The 21,756-nt window shown below is 48.0% G+C and overlaps 1 protein-coding gene across 4 annotated transcripts; it reads left to right on the top strand.

Annotated features, from left to right (window-relative positions):
- Positions 1-738: 738 nt before the first annotated feature.
- On the top strand, positions 739-21,372 carry LOC100117919 (interference hedgehog). Of its 4 annotated transcripts, none has more exons than XR_004227468.2 (9): positions 739-1,169; positions 15,156-15,236; positions 15,483-15,740; positions 16,099-16,538; positions 16,658-17,216; positions 17,351-17,643; positions 17,729-18,257; positions 18,347-18,675; positions 19,129-21,372. XR_004227468.2 is itself a non-coding variant. In XM_001601984.4 (9 exons), exons 2-9 carry the CDS (start codon positions 15,167-15,169, stop codon positions 19,357-19,359), a joined length of 2,493 nt encoding a protein of 830 aa, XP_001602034.1. In that variant the 5' UTR covers positions 739-1,169; positions 15,156-15,166; the 3' UTR covers positions 19,360-21,372. The 4 variants fall into 4 exon arrangements, 3 of the variants coding, with proteins under 3 accessions (XP_001602034.1, XP_016840959.1, XP_008205927.1); XM_001601984.4 differs by having other exon boundaries at positions 15,486-15,740; positions 18,347-18,462; XM_016985470.2 differs by having other exon boundaries at positions 18,347-18,462.
- Positions 21,373-21,756: the final 384 nt, after the last annotated feature.

Below are 21,756 nucleotides of genomic sequence, written 5' to 3'. Positions count from 1 at the left end.
TTATATTTCCGTCTCGAGCCCAAAAAGTTGATTCGAAATCGGCTCTGACGACCGCTCCTGAAGACCAAATTGAAAACAATGTACCGGTATAAATGCAATAAACTCTCTCTGCAAAAACATTGAGATTATATTGTGCACTTTAGAACGATCAACGGATAAGGCCCAGAGCCGACGTTTCAACGAGCTTTTCACGAGAGTAACAACAAGAGCAAGTAGTAATTTGGCACTTTACCCGCTATCCGGCAGTCCGATCAGCGGGCTTATGTTGCACCTGAAACAAGATCATTACACACACCGGCAGAATGGGCCCCCTCTGCTCGTCGGTCCCAAAACAGCCGCCGGAAAATCTGTCCCACAGTGTCTCGATGGAAAAGCTCCCGTCCGTCCGACAGTCGTCTCTCCCATACACTAGATAAAAATCTTCACCTCTCTCCGGGGACACGTGTTTCCCGGGCCCCTACCCCTCCGTGAGTCCCAAAGTCTCCCCCTCCGTCAGCTACGGCCCTGCGCCACTCCGGAGAATAAGGAACAGATCCAATCCGCCTCCCTCTCTCTCTCTCTCTCTCTCTCTCTCTCTCTCTCTCTCTCTCTCTCTCTCTCCGCGAAGGTAGAGAGTATACTCATCAGCACACGCAGGGCATAGCAGCCGCGGCTCTTCCCCTCCTTCTCCCTCTTTCTCTCCTTGCGTCTGCGGCGGCGGCGGCGGACGACGATGCTGCCGCCTCGAAAACCCGTCGGTCTGCATTCCAGTGTTTCGCCGGACGCCAAGCCAATCGCTCTCGCTGCGCCGCGCCGAGTCGACGAGCTGCAGAGTTGCGTGCGATTTTCGGCGGATATGGAGCGCGACTGCTCGTGACTCTTCTGGCTCGCTGAAACATCGTTACGCCGAACAACCTCGTGCGAGACTTGGACGTGCGCGTTCGAGACCATCACTGGCGCACTTGTGACCTGGACTCCGCGTGCTCTCGAGAAACGCCGGGATGTGCGCGATTCTCGCCGAGGTGTAGCGAGGAGAGCAAGTAGCCCCAAGAAAGAAGAGAGACAGAGAGAGAGAGAGAGAGAGAGAGAGAGAGAAGAGAAAGAGAGAAACGGCGCGTCGCTGCCGAGGCGGACGCAAGCAGGAACAGCGACAGGGCGCCGAGGATTTGAATGCTCCGCTGGAGGAAAGGGTGAGTTTTTTCCCGGCGCGGAAAAGCCCGATTCGAATTTCGCTTGACTAATCCGGCCCATCATCATCGAGTCCGACTGTCCTGCACTTCTGACGATGACACAGAGGCAATCCCCCCTGTTTACGCTCGTACACACAACAATACCATTACTCTCGGCGCAGCCAATAAGTGTCAGCGCGCTTCTAAACACACTCCGCGCGCCCACACTCAATATTTACACACCATAAGTATACTACCGCATCAGCTTCTTTTCGCGCGCAAAACACACACACACACAAGCGCTCGTTTTTTGGCGCCCGGTGCAGCGGAGCATCGGCACTTGGCGCCGGCGGCTCGAGTTTCTAAATATAAAAGGGATAATTGAGCGGCTGGGCTACTGCGCGAGGCGAGTATATGTGTATTACGCGGCGATATAAACAGTGCGATGGGCTCGTTGAGGCTTTTACTGGCACCTGTAATACCGAAGTATATATACGCGCTTTATAGACTGCTTCCATGATGATGGGGGCTTTTTGCTCGATTTTCACGGGCTTTAGTGGCCGATCAATCTCTCGACGAGAGAGCCGCCAGACAAGCATTGAACTTACTCGCGCTTTCACGGCCGGATTGCGCGGCCGGCCGTACAGTAGTATACGGCCTGTAAAAAGTTGAAAGGAGCACTAAAAATAAGATTCTTTAAATACGTCGTCGCTCGTGCGCACGCGAGGGGATGAGACTCGTCGCGGAATATACCTTGTTGTCGCTGTGTATTAGTTTGTCAGAGACGGAGATGATCTTGTTTGAATTTTCTCTTCGCACGCAGCCGATGTTATCGGTTCGACGATGCCTGCTTTATTTCGCTCGGACTCTTTGAAGAAAAGGCCTCTCTTTATCTCTCAATACGAGTCGAGCATTTTCGGTTCGCGCGCCGCTGAGACGCGAAAAGAACACCACCTGCGCCGCGAGACGACGACGTCTACGACTGCTGCGTGAACCCGTAAATACACACTTCGCGGCGGAGAAAAGGAAGAAAGAAGAGAGTCCCGCGCGCAGTAATGCCGCGGCAATAAAGAGACGAGCGACATGGGAAGTAAATCCCTCTTGTTTCCGCACTCGTTTTGCGCGCTACCATTTCGGCACGCGATAGGAATGCGCCGCAGCAGTTGGAGGAACGGGAGAGAGAGAGAGAGAGAGAGAGAGAGAGAGAGAGAGAGAGAGAGAGAGGAGCTTCTGCCGCTGGTGCGCTCTTTTAACGGATAGAGAGAGGCTGTTTAGGCTGGCCTTGCGAGGACGAGGGAAATTTGTTGGGCGGGTCATTTTTTTTTGAGCGAGGGAAAGTCGAGGGCTTTTCATGTTTTCCAAGTCTGCTTTGAAAACAGTAATTATACGCGGTGCGCTCCAACGGAATCGGTATAGACCGAGTTTGCTATGAAGTCTGATCGGATCCAAACTGACGATCAGGCTATAATACAGAGTCGTTACAGGCGCGTCAGAAGACGTCCATTCCAGCGTGAATCTCATTGTCAACACAGAGCTGTTTTTTTCCTCGACTACCACGAATTTCGTCGCTATTGTCGCGGGCGTTTAGCTCCTAAACAGCGGCCAAATCAGGCCCATTTGTCGGCATTCCGGCGATCCATTAATAACCTCGCGCACACACAGAGGCCCTGCATGCCCATTCCCGGCTCACTACTGTGTACACACTCGAATTTCACACGCGCATTGTGTCTCGCCGGCGACAGTCTCGCGCGCAATTTCTGCCGCACAATGCACGTGTCGTGTCCCCCCAGGTGCGCGTGTATAATATAGGTGTACGAACAAGAAGTGGCCCCGGGGGTCTTTGAAATTTCCGCTGCCCGACGTTTCCATTCTTTGGCGCTTTTTGCGCCCGAGTTTTCGAGAACTTGTCGTTCTCTCTTGTTTCTCTTTTTGTCGAGAGAAACGAGTTTATCGGGTTTCATGCGCCCGACGAATGGATATTTTCGCCATTGTCAATTTTTTCCCTGTCGGGCGAGAAACAGAGAAAGAGAGAGAGAGAGAGAGAGAGAGAGAGAGAGAGAGAGAGAGAGAGAGAGAGAGACGCGGAGGCGAAGAATGCCCCGAAAAATGCAGTCGTTGCGACGATTGACGGGAGGATGAGGTGCTTGTTGTCGTTTGTTTTTGTCGAGGGGGACAGACCCTGGCTCGCGATGCGATTGTACGAGTGTTTGGTCAGTGACGGTCTTGCTTTGTTCTTTTTGTTCGGGGGGCGGTGTGTACCGGAATAGTGAACATTTTTCTCAATCCAACAAACGTTGAGTTCAAGTTCACGAAAAGTCCTAACACACGTATGATGAAAAAAGAAGGAATGACGGAAGCCCTTTCAACGCAGTCTCATCGTCGTCGCTCGACAAGCCTACGATTACCCGACCCAAATATAAATTACACCTATATATCATCGCGCACTTTGACAAGTCAACACCCGTCGTCGCGTCGCATCCTCGCTTCTCGAAAATTTCTCGAAACTCCTACGCACACTTTTATCGCGCCGATTCCCATGAAAAGGAAAAAGAAGACGACGGAATTCCTCCCATAAAATTCGCCTCGAGCAAACACTCGCCGCGTCGTATCTAAAACCCTCCCCATAAATCCAAATGAAAAAAGCCAAAATCGCCGTATGCAGTCAGCCAGGCCAAGATTAGCGCTGTTTGCGCTCTTCCGTCCGGATTATCTCGAGGCGAGGCCCGCAATTGAGAGAAGAGAAGAAGTCTTTGCTTAGGCGCTCTTGTTATGTTTATACCGATAGCCCGACGCGCTGTTCCTATCGATTATGTCGGTCCTTCGCCTGTACTGATATTCTACGAAACTTGACGCTTTTATAAAGCTGTGTTAGAGCTTCGACAATGACGTGACTTCTTCCGGATGAGATGCGCCGATGATGTGGTATACTCGCGCCGTTGCTTTCGTATGCGACCTGTGTGATGCGATACTAGAGAGAGCTTCCGTTTTATTGTTCGAGTTTTTGGATAGAAGAAAAGATAGAGAGAGAGAGTCTCGGGAATCGAAATTCGCGCCAAGTGCTTTATTGCTTCCGCTCCGAGAGTTGGAAATTGGACTTTGATTTGGGCTCGTTTGGGCAGTCAACGGCCTGTCTTGAATTATAAATCGACGAATGTTTCTTTTTTATATCCATAGTGGATGTATAGCTTCAGCATTTTGAGCACGTGCTCGAGTACTTTCATTAAAGTACAGTGTATAGCTTATCTATTCGAGCAGATTTATTATTATTATTATTATTAAATAATGCAAAACTATGCTCGGGCTCAAATTGAAACATTAAGATTGTGAAATGACTGTAAATAACGATAACGCTACTTGCTCAACGCAACAGTAGACATCTGAAAATTCCACCAGAAATAGATTCGACGCTTATAAAACGACACATTCATCGTAAAAAAACATCGACGAGTCTTTCAAAAAACTAGCTCGATCTCTCGCTCGCGTAAAAGCGTCGCCCTATAATATCCACATGTCGACGCGCATCACGCATATCGTATACGCATACACGAGCGTCTTGGTTCTATACTTCGAGGCACGCGTGCCTATCTTATCAGCTCTTGCGAAGGAAGAAGAGAGAGAGAGAGAGAGAGAGAGAGAGAGAGAGAGAGAGAGAGAGAGAGAGAGAGAAAATACCGAAGCGAAAAGAAACCCATACGGCCGTGTACTCGCCAGCATCATCAGCAGAGCCTCGTCATTATTTAAAGAGAGAAAATTTACGCTCGGAGTGTCGATGGCAGATAGACGAGGCTTCGAGTTCGGCCCGAGCTGCAGATTTCGAATCGGCGCGAGTTTTCTCCTGCTGTCACTCGAAGCGACGATTCTCGACGAACTTCGAAGCCTGCGCGCGGAGTTTAAATATTCAGCACGTACGCCGCGTCTCTATCGGCCTGAGCTATCCGGCCGAAAAAAATAAACCATTAAAAATGCAGGATCCGCTCTCTCGCGTCGACACACACATGTCCCCTGCGCGCATCCGTAACACCTCCGTAAAACACGAAAAGGAAAAAAGAGACACAGTCGTCTGCCGCGCGCGTCCGCCCTTCCACTATACGTGTCTCCCATCAGCAAAGCCCAATACTAGACGACAACGTGAGGCAGATCCGGCGATAGCACCTACATATACCCCGGCGGAAGGACGCGAAACTTCCTTCCATACACGGCGATACCTATATACCGATATACCCACTGTACGCGATACTGCGACCCTCGCAGTCAAGTGCATATATAGCTGTGCGGGGCAGCTTCCGAAGAGGACCTCCCCGGTGCCACAGGGGGTGAGCCAGAGATCGCCGGCTGCACGTGGGCCACACGCGGCGAGGGAGAGAGTGAGAGAGTGAGAGAGTGGAGTGAGAGGCGGATCTCTTATACTGCACTTCCGCGTCTCTGCTTCTTTTCGGCCGGCTTTTGTGCCGATTTTCCTTTGTTCGTGGGTCGTGCGCGAGATGATCGGGGCTGATTTGTGCGCGTGCGTGAGATTTTTCTCTTTCTTCTTTTCAAAAACGAAGCTCTCTCAATAATACTTGGTTCGATGAACTTTATCTTCTTTTTTTCTCGACTTAGGCACGTGATCGTTCCGATGGAAAAGTGGGCTAAAGTTGATTTATGGCAGCTGACCTTTTTATCTCGGATGCGCTCGATGCGCTGCAGCGCGATGAGCGTTATATGCTTCGTGCTCTCGGCGTGTACGCGTGAAATTCGACGAATGATTTCTAACGAATAGGACGAAGAAGCGCCGTATTATATGAAATAATTAAGGTCTCGCATTCCCCGAGGTTGTGGCTTCTTTCTCCGCGGTATACGTGACGCGCGTCGTATACCGCTCGCCGCGTTTTCCCTCGTATGTTTTCAGGGCGAAATAATGAAGCTTATTCCCTTTTACGGAAGACGCCTTCGGCTGCTCTCGTTTTTTTACATTATACATGGACTTGCATCGTGTTAGCCTCGATACATTGAGAACAACTATATATCGCACCCGTTGTTGTGCACAAGCGCACGTCAAACAAAAGACGCGACACATCATCGTTCGCCGAATCGCCAGGGGCAGGTGCGCGCGAAAAGTCCCAGGAAAGCAAAGGGCGAAAACCGGACATCGGGCAGAGGGGGGAAGCACCGGCGATTCACCTGTTGTGTGTATGTGCGTACACGCATAATGTACGCGCAAGTGTGCGTCGCCTCCGATTTCGCGAATGGCCATCCCTATCTGATGCGGGTCAGTTCGATCGACGCGCGACCACGTGAATTTCCTTCGATTGAATTTATGCGCGTATTTTCAGGTTAGGCGCCGTTGCGGTCGCGCAGCTTTTTTTACGACGGAGATGAGGACGGACTTGCGTTTGTTTATGGACGCGTGTGCGGTTGACGCTGCTTTGGTTGGTTTAAGGGTCATTTGCGGGTGGCAGTGCGGTGAAGAGCTGCGTCTCCCGTGAGTTATACGCTCGCTGAAAATAACGTATTATAATGTTCACGTCCCGTTACACGGGGCGAAAGTATGATAAACAATGTACGACTCCATTTTTATTTAAAAATATTAAAGAGCTCGTAGAGCTTATTAAAGAAGCGCATCAAAACAATTTTGAGAATTCCGGGCCCTTGCCACCAACCAGTGTAATCTCTCGCGTCGCAGCGTTGTATAAACATCATAACACGCTGCAGAGCGCCGAAAAAAACGCTCGATCAATAATTTATACATCTCGCCGACGTATATTATAGCGCGGACTACAAATTCTGCCCACCACATCCTGGCTCTTGAAAATCTCTTTCTCGACAATCTGAAGCACAAACCATATTTCCCCGCGAGCCAACTCGCAGCTATATAGCACACGCGCGCGCGCGCGCGCGCGCACATCATCCCACATTATATACATATAGGTACACGCGCAGCGCGCTTACCTCCATTTACGGAAACGGCGACTGAACTATTAACCGTGACGCATATAGTCCCGCATACCTTGTTCGCTTCTCCCTCTCCCTCTCTGTCTAATTGATATGCGCGCGGAGATCATATTATTATTGCCCCGGCGTGATTTGCCTGCGACATCCGACTTTTCACGTCGTGCGCGTGTCTCCGTCTTTTCCGCTCGTAAAAACCCGGCGTTGCGTCAGCACCTCTATAACTCCTGTCCTTCCAATGCGCGAGAGAAAGAGACGGGGTATCATACGAGTGCGTGGGTGCAGAATTTCCACTCTCGGAAGTGGATTAATCGAGCAGCTTCTGTCTCGGCGTTATGTACGGCTTGTGCCGACTATTTTCGATGGGGTTGCGGGATCGAGCGTCTTCGTTCATTTTTAGCGCGGGAAATTAATGATCCGCACGCGCTGTGGCGGAAATTTATTTTTCCTCCTGCCTTTTAGCGCCGCTCGGACAAGGCGCGTATAATTTATACGCTAATGATCTCGTTTCGCGTGAGTTAGTGCGGCTGACGAAAGGTTTTTCAAAGAAGAAATATTTAGAAATTTAATCGTCATAGATGTCCACCCACAAAGCCGTTACAATGCCGTAAGAAAAAAAACACGCACAATCACCCCCTCATTGCCGACGCATTACGCAAGGGCGCATCAGCGCCGGGCGAGCGAATAATCTCTGGCGAGAACAAATAATCCGCGCGTTAAATTCTCCGTGTACGTGTGCGCACTTGCATACGCACGTGAAGTCTTTGCGACGGTTGTGCGCGTGCGGGGCTATTATATTACGAGGAGAGGCTCCTGCACTTTTTTTTACTCGCCCTCGCTTCGGACAGCTTCTCGCTGATGCTTTGAGGGCACTTTTGAGGGGACGGGTCTCTCGCGTTGTTCGATTGCTCGAGCTCGGTGTAGAAAGTGGATTTTAGATTTTTTTTCCGATGTGGCCCGCATAGACGAGAGTGTCTTTGAGATAATTGGATGTACGGTGATGAAATAAACGTTGTGAAACGTATGTGTGTATTTCGATTTATTAAATCGACACAGGTGTATCCTCGCAACTGAGTGCCCTCAAAGCTTGGTTTGTTCTTCACTACTCGAAATATTTGTTTTCGAATCCTTATACTATAATGGGTAAAGGTATAATTCTTTGGTTCGCACTAAATTAGAAAATTTCTAAGCGATTCATTCTTTAGCGCTTAAACGTGTACCTATATACCTATACGTGTATACTCGTGTATGTACAAGCGCACAGCATGCTCCCCCCCTCTCTCTCTCTCTCTCTCTCTCTCTCTCAGGCACACACCTCGATAGCAGCGGCAGCAGCTTCGCTGCGCCGAAGAGGGCGCGCTGCAGTCCTGCCGAACAAGTGTTTTTCTTTCTCTCCGCGCCTTGCTGCTGCCGTTGCCTCTTCTCGCGCTCTTCTCTTCTGCGGTTTATAAGTGTGTGCGTACGCGTGTGTGCGTACGCGTGTGCGCGCGCGCGTGCGTGGCCGAGCGGGAGAACTCGTTCGTCGGTTCCGCTCGCATTTTCGCGACGTTCTCCTCTCCCCCTCTGCGCGTTCTTCTTTCCTTTTCCTCTCTTTAGGGCTTGTTGCTACCTTCGCCGACGTATTATACACCGCGCTCGATCGGACAGCCTGGCTTTACCCGATGCGTTCGTCACTCGTGATCGATCGCGATTTTCGGAGCTGGCTATCGAGGTGAAATTCTGTTTTACCGGCGGACAAGTGCTTTCGTCTGTTGGGAAGTTCTATTACGTAAAGTTCGAGCACAGGATGACAAATAACTTGTACATCGTTGAAAGCCGCGGGGAAAATGTTTACGCGCGAGAAAAAGAACTCTCGTCGCGCTGAAATTACAGTCGGTAAAACAGTACCAGCTTCATTAAAATCCCCGAGAGCTGGAGCGCGCTAAACTCTATACCTATACATCTCCGCAGGCGGCGCGCATATGAACTTGCGCCTCCTGTTACCGCTCTCATTTAAGCCGCGCGTCGACCAAGTGTGTGACCTTGCTCTCGCGCGCATGCACAAAGTTGTTAACATTAATTACAATCTGAGGTACATTTCAATTCCGCGCAATTCTCTTGTTTTCGCCGCCGCCGTCGTCGTCGTCGCTGCTACTGCTTCTTCTCTCTTCTAAGACCCTCTCGCGTATACGGTATTATACTTACGATATAGACACACGGCGAGCTGCAGCGGCAGCAGCACAGACCCATCTTAATTCTCCCTTCCTCAGCTCTTATTCTCGTGGCTCATTGTTCCCGGCATTTTTCCCTCTTCCCTCTGTTGCTCCGCGCCGCTTCATTCGCCTCTCGTCGTATATACATTCCCGCGGCGGGCCGCTGCCGTGAGACTTGCGCTCCGCGCGCGCACGTATATTATGCGGAAGGTCAACCCGCTCACGCTGGGCCTCATACCGGAGCTGATTCTTCTTCTTCTTCTGCTTCGGCGGCGGTTGTGGCAGCTTGGGCTTCGATCGGAGGCGCCGATTCGCGCTCAGCACACGCCTTCTATTCTTCGCTTTCGGAGAATTTTTCGGCGAAAAATCGACAAGAGGGAGAGACCGGATCGAGGTATTCCAGCGGCTTTCGAAAACATATAGCCTTTTTTATCGTTGCCGATTCGTTGTTCGAGTATATGCATAAGTTGGGAATGAAAGGTCCAATGCGTGTCGGTCGGTAAAACAGACCGTCGGCAAGTTCGATGGTTAATCGACTTACGCAAGCGATCGAAACCGACATGAAAAAAAGAAGAATAACCGCACGTATCTATTCGTATAACCTTCTGAAAAAGCCTCGTCTCCAACGCACTATTAAATTACTCCTCAGCTTTCGACTGTCCCCAAGACGGTAGCTGCACCGCGGCATCTAAAATTCGCCGACTGAAACAATATTCCCGGCTCGATAACGCGTGTAAACGCTACCGCTGCCGACCGCAGAATCTCTCGGATCTCGAAAAAAAATCAGCGCAGCTCGTTCTCTTCTCCTCCCGTATACCTTTCTCTCTCTCTCTCTCTCTCTCTCTCTCTCTCTCTGTCTCTCTCTCTCTCTCTCTCCTTACGAAAACGGGAGCGGCTGCGCGAGCGGGTTGACAGTCGCTGCTCCTGCGGAATTTGACTTCTTTATTTTCGCGAGTGAGAGCGAGAGAGAGAAAGCTGGAGCAGTTCTGCGCACGTGTGTATGTGGATTTATGCATGTATATGGCTCTGAACGAATGTAGTTTGTGTATACGTGCAGAGGGAATGAAAAGCAGAAAGGATCGGACGGACGTGTAATAAATTTTATAACTTCGTCGAGCGAATTCGCTAATGGATGGGATTTTTCGAGTCATCTCAGGGGGCGCAGGTTTGGAGATATTTCGTTATCTGCTGCTTATAAACGATGTTTATTTTTAGTTCCACTTCTTTCGTTTTATACGCGCACTCGCTATATTCCGATATCACGAAAAATCGCTCACGTAGAAAAGGACGTCCTTCGCGTATCTTTATCTCGAACATCTTGATGTCGTCGATTGTAAAATCGATGATTTGCATGAACGTGAATTCAGAAAAAAAATTAATCAAATAATCAAAATGCCATTCGAGAAACAAATTCCTCAGAGTTCCGTGTCACCGCATAACTCAAAAATTCAAAAATCCAAAGAGAGAGAGAGAGAGAGAGAGAGAGAGAGATTCACGAGCTGAAATCGACCAGCATAAATCGCAGCGTTGCCAACCGAATTAAAACATAAAACTCGAAAAACGTGTTCGACTCCCCCGCCGCCGCAGCAGCAGCAACAGCCGCGACTTTATTCCTCCTCTCTCCTCTATAACCTCTCCCCAGCCTCGTTCACCTGCTACTAAAGCATAAACGACAAAGCGCAGCTCGCGCCGCGCGACTTGTCGAACATCCCACCTGTTGATTTTTATCGCGTCTCGAGTCGAGCGATTTCAGAAACGGGTTGTATCCTTCGCTCCCTCCTCTCCGCGCATACTTTTGCAACCCTTTTTTCTCAACTGTCCAGCTCCCTCTCTCTCCCTGACTATATGTATGCGAATATTCCGATTTCGGATTCTTGGTTTCCTCTTTTTGCGGTAGCTCGTCCCAGGGTATCACGTGTACTTTTTCGGGAAGCTTATGGGTTGCGACCTCTTAATCTTTCACTGCGCGGCCTGTAGCTTCTTTTTGCCCGGCGGGGAGGAAGGAGCGCGTTGTGTACGTGAGAAATATTGTTTGTCGTCGTTGACTCCGCGCGTATCGTTGGATTTATCTCTTGGTCTGGATAAGATGCTATCGCGATAGGTACCGGCCTCTATCTGGTGTGCGGATTTTTTCTGCTTGGCAATAGCTTGGAAGTGCTGCGTGAGGAGTTTTTTTAACTATAAAATTCGCTGATGATTTTGAATGTCAAAAGCTCGTCTACGCGCTGCTCGAATCAACCATTATTCGCATGTTCGTATCATTAACTGAATCACATCTCATTGAAGCATGATTTAGAGCTCGAAAGCGTCAGATCGCCGCAGCCGACTTGCTACATGAGGCCATAAAGCATAACTCGCATCGAATAAGGATTTTGCAGAGCACGTCAATGAGCGGTTGCACAAAAATATTTCTCATAAATAATTCAAGCCTCGCTCATACACCGAACGGACACTCGGATCATATTATTCGGGATAATAATCAGAAGCTCGAAAAATCCGTCGAAGATTCGATTATAACTGTATATTATATAAAGGAAGCGCGAAAGAATCTCCGGGAATTTACGGTCTAAAATTTATATTTCACACACATAAATAGGCCGCGCGAGACTTTGCATTCGAAATGAGCTCGCGGCTTCGATCTTGATACGTCACTCTTTTAATCTCGTAACACCCAGCGCCTTCCCCCTGCTATACCTTCTGCTATAATCTCTGGAACCAGATTCCTCAGAGGTTGTGTATATGCTTTTGCAGGATACTTAGTAATTTTTACATATACGCCTGCGTATCGCGGCGGCTTGGTTTATGATTATTACTTAATAAAGTCCTCGTCGTGATCCTATGTTCTCTCGAGCGGATACTACTAATATGGAATCGATACTTCCGGCTGCGATACATATTTAACGATCTCGCACACTTTATGAATGAGTGATATAACTAGCGTGTTGTGAAACTTCCGAATGCAATTAAAAAAAGATTAGCTATAACGTAGAGCCATTCGCTGGTTGAATCGGCGCAAGAAATAAAAATTTTTAAAAATTTTTTAAATAACAAGAAAGAGAGCCGGCCGCACCTGATATAAAATCGGCAAAAGGAACCCGTAAAAAATGCCCTCTCCGAATCGAGGCATAAAACTTTATGGATCCCCTCGCAGCAACACAGCAGCGGCACAGCAATTTGCCAAAGTCACACTCCAGCGACTTTTCTATACGCGGCCGCCGCGCGAGTCCAAAAGAAGAAAAATCGATTCTCTCGAAACCGTATACGACGTGAAGCTAAATAAACACGCGTAGAAGGCGGCCACGAGGCGAAAAAAAGCAACAACTATGATCGACCATAAAGGATGAAAAAGGGAAGAGGCTCTTTCTCCTTCTGCTGGACGATATAAACGACGTGTTTCGGAGCTGCGAGTCGGGAACGCCTCCGGCTTTTTTTCCACGACTGGGCTTGTCGTACACCTATAAAGGTTATCTTTCTGCACGGTTGAGCCTGATGCGCCCTGGCAGCTCTATGACGCAGGTTCGTCCGGATTGGGTTTCGTCGATTAATTCCGAGTTGGTTTTAATAGAAGTTTTGTTGTTTTTTTTGTGCGGTTTATCAGTAGCTATTAATTAGGGATGCAAACACTCATAATTCGAAAATTTGCAGAACTAACTCTCTTCTCCCGACAACAATGTGCATAATTCGAAATCGCGCCAGCATTTATAATAAACGCGCGGACCCCAACATTAGCGGAGAAAACGCACGTAGGGAAGGCGGCCTGTAGCTCTATAATGCGAAGCTCGAGAGCCTCCGCGCGTTGCCCCTTCTACACGCCACCTGACCGCTAGTTTGCATTTTGCGGTCTTTTTGGCTTTCGCGGCTTTTCTCTTTCCCCGACGCGAGGGATGCTCGGGCACAGTCGAAACGAGCTGGCTTAGCTGATGATGTATATGCGAGACGCTCGTTTTGAAAGCTACTTTATGCGAATTTGGAGGAATTTAGAAAGCTGTGCGCGCGCGTGGTTTTACGCTTTTGACCCCCTGGCGCTGAACGAGAAATTTATTGCTCTCTGCTCGTAAAATTCGAGAGAACTCGAATTTGCATGGATCACGCATGAGTTATATCGTCCGCGAGATTTTCTTCAGCTTCGTCGCTTCTGAACTTTTTGAGTGTATAGTAGATTGCAAAACGCAACCATTGCACTTTCCTCTCCGCACGTAATCCCCAGGTGTAGAAGGCTCTGTGCTGCATCACGACGTGTGGGCGCCGCGCAGCGCAAGTACACCTCTGCGCCTGCGTGTATACGGACAGACGGCTGTGAATGGGTCCACCCACGCGAGTCGATGTCGCCTTGATAGAGCCTTTCGAAAGCAGAGAGGATGGTCCAAATATAGGAAGGAAAATATTGTTGCATACGCGCCGCCGCCGGATGGATTTGATACGCGCGAGGCTTTTTCGATGTCTCGTTATTTATCCCCGACGCTTGCAGGGGAATATTTCAATGTGCGGGAAAGTGACGAAAGCGTATGCATCAGACAGACTTTAACGCCGTGAAAATGCCTCTAGACAGCTTCGTCGGGCTGATGTACGATACGGCATTAATCAACGGGACGAGATCTAGCCCCAATTAATCCCGCGCGACTCTCACAAATCAGCCGCGCGCCGGCAACATGTCCCATCCGGTGGAAATCTAGAAAAATAACTGCAGTCCTCTCTCTCTCTCTCTCTCTCTCTCTCTCTCTCTCTCGCCCTGTTCCAACTCCGAGAGAAAGCCTCGCGGGAAAGAACCGCAACGATCAAAAGGCAATAACAAACACGCAATCCGCGCGACTTTCCCGTTCATTCAGCGCTCTCGCGCGCGCCCATTCATGCACGCTCTCGCGTTAAAAACGTTCTCCCCCACCTCCCGCATTTTTCACATGTACACGCGCGCGTGGCTCTCGTCCCCACCATACGTCGGCAGCGCGGTTCTCTCTCTATCTCTCTCTCTCTCGTCATTCATAATATTCTCGAAGCCGCGTCGCCGCCGGCTCTTTCACCTTTTTACTCTCGCGCCGAGAAAGAGAGAGAGAGAGAGAGAGAGAGAGAGAGAGAGAGAGAGAGAGAGAGAGACTCTACGTGGGTGTGATCGCATGCACAGGCGGCCGCTCGCGCTTTTCGTTACCTTATATGGCCATTCGGGGAATCCCCGCTTTATCTCCCTCTCTCCTTCTCGTGAAAATCGCCGGAGATACTTTCTATATCGGTGAAATCTCGAGCGCACTTAATTGCCCCCCGCGTTGCGGAATACGCGCGCTGACGCGACTGGCGCGAGTTTTGAATAACGCTCAGCAGTTACGATCATCTCATTCTCGCGCGTGCTTTTCCAGCTTCGGTAAATATTCTGGGTTTCGGAAGGGGATCCGTGTCCAGCACTTTTACGGCGGTACAATAAACGTTTTATCGCTCTTTTTGACAAGGCAAAGCTTTTACCGAGAGCAGAGAGATTTTTATTTAGACACTCCGTGTGAATAACGATCGTTTAATCGCCACTTCCCTCTCGTCTCCTTCTTTTCCTCTTGCGTTATAGAAACAACAAAAAAAAAGCGTTTATCCAAGCCGCCCGCGAAGAATAAGCGTCGCATGTAGCAGCGTCTGATGCGTAAGATCGATGGCACCGTTCGCACTATGCGCGGCATGCGAGAATGCGTTCTATTTTCACGATGAACTCGTCGTCGCCTCTTGGCGCTGGCTCTTGTCGCGTCCGTTAATTTTAGAGACACGCGGCGTCGAGCGCGCAAACCCTCGGCTCTCTCTTTCTCGCAGAAGGAAAAAAAATAGGAAAAACAGCGAGAGCGCAGGTGAAAAACTTCCGCTTGTTGTGTCGAACACGTGTTTCTCATGTCCTCGTTTTTCTCCTTTTTTTCAGAATGAGTCAAGATGCGACCAGCGTCCACGTTGTGCGGCATCGCCGCGGTTCTGCTCTGCGCGCTGGGATGCTGTGCCTCCGGTGAGTCATTTTATTTTAAATTCCGCGCGCCGTACCGACGTTGGAAAGTTCCTTTGTGAATTACCGACGTAGTGCGGCGCGTATATGCCATACGTATCGGGAAGATGTTAATCTGATTTATCGCACACACGCGGGTCTTTCTCGAGAGCTTTCCGGTAAATTTCTCGATTCGAATCGTGCTCTTGAATGCAGGAGTATATAGTATTGTTACTTTGTTTAACTAACGATCAATGTCGATCGGTAAAGCAGGTCAAAAGTCGGAGCCGGGAATGGTGTTCACGAGACATCCGCAGCCACTGGACGCACCTCTGTGCGATGAGGTTTACTTCGAGTGCAGTCTGAATCTCGCAGCCGAGAGGTTCGTCTGGCGACACAGGCCGCTGGGCTCCAGCGAGTGGATCCTCCTCGACTCGGGATCCGCTGGCGGAGGCAAGACTTCCAGATACGTCGTCTCCTTCAACGACACGAGCAAAGCCGGCGATTACCGATGCATCGCTTTTTACGGTGAGTTGCAGCGGATGAACGTTCGAACGTCTTAAGGGGCATAAGTATACAGATCGCGAAAACACTCGCTGAAAGAAACCCTATAGGTAGTAATTTGGCCTCTTTCAAAAACGAGCAGTCGAGAACGAGAGCGTCGTAAAGATGGAAAACAATTTTCTCACTTCTAAAAGCCGTGTTACCGACCGAGCAAATTACATACACACCTCCCCGCAGCAGCAGCCAGTGTTTCCAGCAAAGCGAACACGATAAATTCCCGAATAAAGACTCGAAAAGCAGAACGACTGCAAATCGACGCTTCGAGGCCCGAGAGAGAACATAAATTTCTCACTTCTCTCTAAACGACCACCCTCGTTTCCAGGTACGAGCGGTCTGGCCTCGGATCCAGCCCGACTGACTCAGGCGCGCATCGAGCGCTTCTCCGACAAGAGTGACGTCCACCTGCGCGTTAGAGCCGGCAACAACGTGCCCATAACCTGCCCGGTGCCCTACTCGGTGCCCGAGGCGGACATCCAGTTCTTCAAGGATGACAAACCGATCCAGAACGCCAGTCTGACGGGCAGCAAGATCATGATTATCGAGAGGGCCAGAGCCACGGATTCCGGCTACTACCGCTGCCAAGCCTACAATTACATAACCTCCGAACAGTACACCAGCAACCATCGGACGCTGCTGACCGTCGACGAAAATACGACGGATCAGCCGCCCTACTCGATAAAGCAGCCCCAGCACGAGTACAAGGTGCAGCGCGGCAAGAATGTCACGTTGGAATGCTTTGCCGTCGGCTATCCCGTGCCCCAGGTGAGAGAGAACTCCCGTCTTTCGTTGTTGGGATGGGATTGCGAGACTCCCGCTCGGATTTATATATAAACTGTAGCCTATATATTCAAATGCATCACAACATTTTTTTCGATCCTCAGGTAACGTGGACGAAACTAGGAAGCTCCCTGCCCTCCAAGTCGAGCTACTCGCCGATGGGCTTGAATCTAGTGAACGTGCAGCCGTCGGATCGCGGCGAGTACGACTGCGTCTGGGCGAATCGAGCCGGCCACGTCAAGTCCGTGATCATCTTGACGGTCGTCGAGCCGCCCAAAATTGTCCAGGCGCCGAAACTGTCGATCTACCCCGAAGGCGGCGAGCTCGAGCTCTCCTGCAACGCCACGGGTTACCCGGCCCCGAGCATCGAGTGGCTCATCAACGGCGAGACTCTGTCGACCAGTAAGAATCTCCAAATCAAAGGCTCGACTCTCTACATCTCGCTTGTGGAGAAGAAGCACGCCGGCATTGTCCAGTGCGTGGCCAGCAACGAATACGGATCCCACTCGGGCTACAACTATCTCAGGGTGACGCCAAAGCAGCACCTCGGGGGCAACAAGTCCAGGAATGACTTTGGGATGTCCAGCAATGGCCACAAGCATATGAGGGTCGGCGGCCGGAGGAGAGGGAAGAATGGAAAGCGCAAGGACTCTGGAATGTTGGGTACAAGTTTTTTTTTTTTTTTTTTTTTTTTTTTTTTTTTTTTTTTTTTTTTTTTTTTTTTGTTTCGATTAAACAAGTATTACGGATAGCGAGGTGGAGGTTCAATTGCTAAATCGTCGTCGTTTACGTTTCAGATGTCATGGTGCCGCCGAATCAGCCAAACGTCACAAGGCTGTCGGACGTCTCGGTGATGGTGAGGTGGTCGGTGCCGGAGAACCACGGCCTGCCGATCTCCTTCTTCAAGGTGCAGTACCGCGAGCTCGGCCAGAAACCCAACAGCAAGCAGGCCAAGTGGATGACCCACAACACGGAGATACCGAGTCACGTCAGGTCGTTCGAGGTTCCCGATCTTCAGCCGGACCACACTTATCGGTTCCGCATCGCTGCTGTTTATTCCAATAACGATAACGCCGTCAGCCCGATCTCCGTAAGTTGAACAGCATCTTGTATCGCGAATCAGAAGTGTGTTGGGTTCGATTGTGGCATTGTCTTACGATTGTTCCTGTGCGCAGGTACGGTTCCACCTCTCACGCATGGCTGGCTTCGAGAGTAACACGATGCCGATTCCGCTGCTGACGCACACCGAGGCTCTGAGCCCGAACGAAGTGCTGCTCATCTGGCAAAACACGAATCGCTCGGCTGACATCGATGGTTTCTACGTTTACCACCGAGCCTCCACCTCGGCCGGCGACTACATCAAGACCACCGTTGAAGGCAAGAACTCGACCAACATCACGATATCCCACCTTCAACCGGACACCACCTACGAGTTCAAGGTGCAGAGCTTCTCGGTCGACGCGGCCTCCGAATTCTCACAGATCTTGCGCCAAAAGACGAGAAAGGTCGTAACCGAGGCGCCGATACCGCAGGTCCTCGCCGAGAGCAAGGTCAACCCCGTGGAGAGCGCCAGAAGCTCCAATATGTACGCGATCATCGGTGGAGTTCTGGGCGGCGCCATACTCTTGGCAGCTCTCGCCGGCATCGGCGTCGCCTACAAGAGGAGCAAGCACAAACAGAGCCGGGAATCCTCGCAAGATCAGGGTGGGTAACACGTTTCATTCAACGCGCGGCCCTCGCTCCGCCGACGAAACAGATCGGCCGATCAATAATGCGGTGAATCTTACTTGCAGGTAAACCGATAACTAACGGAAGGGTAATGAACGGTGGAATAACAGATTCCAAGATAAACATAACGTCTAACCCACTGGCTGGGCTCGAGTCTACCGAGGACCCAATGCAGCCTAAGGTCAGTGTATGAAACTTGCGATTGATGCTTTTTGCGGTTGATTGAAGAAATCACGACGGCGCTGTGTCTTCTATTTACATCTCTCTTCTGCGCTCCCTCCCTCTTCTTCTTGTTCTATACAACTCTGCCTCTCCAGTTGGTCAATAGCCCATACAGTCTGTGTAGCTCTGCTGCTGTTATTCACTCTCGCCACTCAGCTGAAAGTATTATACCGTACGTGTTCTCGCATACATAGTTTGCAGCTTCATATCACATACGCTTATGGAGGTTCGCCAATCACTGTATGCTCGCACGCTTCGTCTTTGTCCTGCGACAGTTATTTATTTTTCGATTGTGGACAATGTACATATTATAGTTACGATCCAGTTCATTAATTCGCTTACTTCCAACAAAGACGAATCTACTTGTTGCCCATACAATAATTGGCGAGTCTTCGCGTAGAAAACAAAGAAAGGTTTTCTTTTCGATTTCTTCTGCTGCTGCTGCTGCTCTCTACACTAGCTACCTCTCTACGGCTATATACTCTTGATCACACCGCAAGCTGTCATAAAAAAAGCAACCCAGTCAAAACACGCACGTAGGTCTGAAAAGACTCTGCTACTACGCTGTAGATCTCAAAAGAAGCGAAACGAACGAACGAAAGAACACGCATGTTTCTAAACGCAGAGCGGACAACAGTCGTCAATGGAAATGGCCTCGTTCCTTAACGGCCAGAACAACAACGGCAGCAGCAACAGCAACAACAGCCACCAGCCAACGGCACCGATCCTCCAGCAGAACCACATCGGCAACCATCAGGACTCCCCGAGCGGAGCTGCACTGCCGGCGCAGATAGATACCACGTCTCCTCCTGCTCCTCTGCTGCAAGCTGTCCTGCCGATAGAGCAGCCCCGCTGAAAAACTGCCGGAAGTGAGACCGCTTCGCGCGAACTGTGTACTATACCTATAAGTACTCTGATGTTTCCTCGTTAACGAAATGACGCCCTACCGGCCTAGAGCACGTTCTCCTTTTATTGTAAGTAAGAAGGTGATTTTGTTGAAATTACCAACGGCTTAGACGTTGATTTTTACGTAGCTTTGTGATGATTTTTTGGAGACTGAAATAATCGACGTTAGACGTGGCTTTAGCCGTAGATTTAATGCAATTTTTATTTCAAAAGAATCTAGTTTTTTGTAAATCCTTTCAATAGACGGTAAGGCGGTCTTTCGTTGTGCAATTAAAATAATATAATGCCCCGTTGCCGTTTGGCGGGTATCTCGAATTCGTTATAGTTTTAAATTTATTCTAATTTGTAATTTCCAAAAACGTATACGCCGACTGTTATAAAAAGAATATTGTAATAGTATCGCAGTGATGACGCAGATTTCAAGAGATCTATATAGTATTTAAAATTATTTCAAAGAGTCATTAGTTCCGCGGTCGTCGTTTCAAAAAAAGAAATCGCCAACGGCTGTCGTCTATGTTTACATAGTCTGCTATGACGTAGTCAGTAAGACGAAAATCGTCTGATGCGTTTGAACGTACCTGTGGGATTGCAGATCGAATGCGAACCAATAAGGCTCTTTTATCGAGTGCGAGTGGCACGAGCATTATGTGAAAGAGTGTAGCGAATTTACGTATATATGTTATCACTAAGTAACGAGATTAATCGTTTCGCAACGTATACTGTAAAGAAGAAACAAAGGCATTACATGCGTATCTATAAAAGTTTTTCTAGCCATGATTTTTTTATACTGCTAGTAACAATTGTCGTTATCATTACAAACTAGAACGGCATCAGCGCATTAACTTGAAAGTAATAAATTATTTGCAATTTTCGCGTCTATGCGTAATGTAATTACGCGTAGATTGAGTTTCACTGTAATTTTGTAAAATTTACGCAAATAATTCTATGCATAATTTTGAAAAAATCGTCTCGAGCTAATTGTATGTAATCTTTTTTCTCTGTAGAATATTTACTTAATGTAAATGTTTATTTAATCTCAAATAATTATAATTTTCTCAGTAAGCAGCTTTTGCAGATCCTATATAATGCATATGTTATAATTATTAACAATCTACTATCAAACCCGATTTACTCGGGCATTAAAATATTCCGGTTACTTTGTATATAAAATAGTAAGTTCTAATAAGTTGTGAGATTAAATTATTGTGTAGCGAATGGATTTTTACGTAGAAGAATGAATGATTTACAATTGCTAATTAATTTACACTTTATTTCATCAAAAATTTTCCTGATAATGATTGGACACGTGTGAACAAGATGTTTCTGTGCAAAAGGGCGTATAAAAGCAATCGTAGTTTAGTTGCACACTAATTTTAAGAAATGTATGTTTATTAATTTGAAACGTTATGTTAAACAACGACTCAAAACAACGAAACTGTAGCTTTTAGCGAATAGTCAAAGGCAGCATTGATACGCGTTTTTATTATCATTGAATTCGACCGAGATGTGCAAGTAATGTTATAAATATAGACTATTATACATGTGTATATTCCTGTAAAACAGGCAAAAGAAAAAAATATTTTTCAAAGTGAGAATCAGGTTGTGCGATTTGAGCGAAATTTCCTTTTATTTTTTGTTGAATGTATGTATATGTGAACGTATTGTAAATATGTATGATTATTATATGAGAAAATAAAAAAACTAAGTGACTCGTGAATGCAATGTCCACTGCTTTCGTCACTTTTAAATCATGAGATGAGATCGAAATGTACATATTAGTCTATATAACGCGATTCTCATCGTTTTAGCAGTGCCTTGTGATTGACTTGAGGCATGAGAGAAAGACAAGACGTAATTTTATTAACAACGACTATTTATACATAAATATATTATATGCGCCGGCAATCCTTTTTATGTGTACTTAATATTTCTTTTCGTAATAAAATATACAATACAAAAAATAGTCCAGAATCGTATGGTCAACGTTTATTTCAAATCCATTCCTATGTACTTCTTTAATATTTTGATAGTTTATATTCATTGTAAAATTACATATTTACAAAAATTATACTGTACTGAATATTATTACAAAATTAGGTAAATTACTTAACAAATGTTAACAACTAACAATAATTTCAGAAATATTACCTGAAATATTTGCAGGTAAAGGTTGCGAATTTTTATAACGCTTTATTTAGAATAATTTGAATCAACGCGTAATCAGATTCTATACTTGTTTATCCGCATGCAATTTTTAAAGACAATATTAATAAATAAGCATTACTTGGTCTGTATTGTTTTTAATAAAAGCTTAAAATCACTTTTACTCTCGCTATTCTAAAATCAA

Source organism: Nasonia vitripennis, chromosome 4, assembly GCF_009193385.2.
Source record: "Nasonia vitripennis strain AsymCx chromosome 4, Nvit_psr_1.1, whole genome shotgun sequence".
Classification (NCBI taxonomy): Eukaryota; Metazoa; Arthropoda; class Insecta; order Hymenoptera; family Pteromalidae; genus Nasonia; species Nasonia vitripennis.
Note: the sequence above shows the minus strand (reverse complement) of the source record. Positions and strands in the feature narration are given on the sequence as shown.

What these genes read in the sequence shown, in the direction of transcription:
- LOC100117919 (XM_016985470.2), top strand. Translation starts at nt 15,167, where the DNA reads ATGCGACCAGCGTCCACGTTGTGCGGCATCGCCGCGGTTCTGCTCTGC. An exon ending in TCGGCTATCCCGTGCCCCAG is followed by an intron (nt 16,539 to 16,657) that starts GTGAGAGAGAAC and finishes TTCGATCCTCAG; the next exon opens with GTAACGTGGACGAAACTAGG. An exon ending in CAAGGACTCTGGAATGTTGG is followed by an intron (nt 17,217 to 17,350) that starts GTACAAGTTTTT and finishes TTTACGTTTCAG; the next exon opens with ATGTCATGGTGCCGCCGAAT.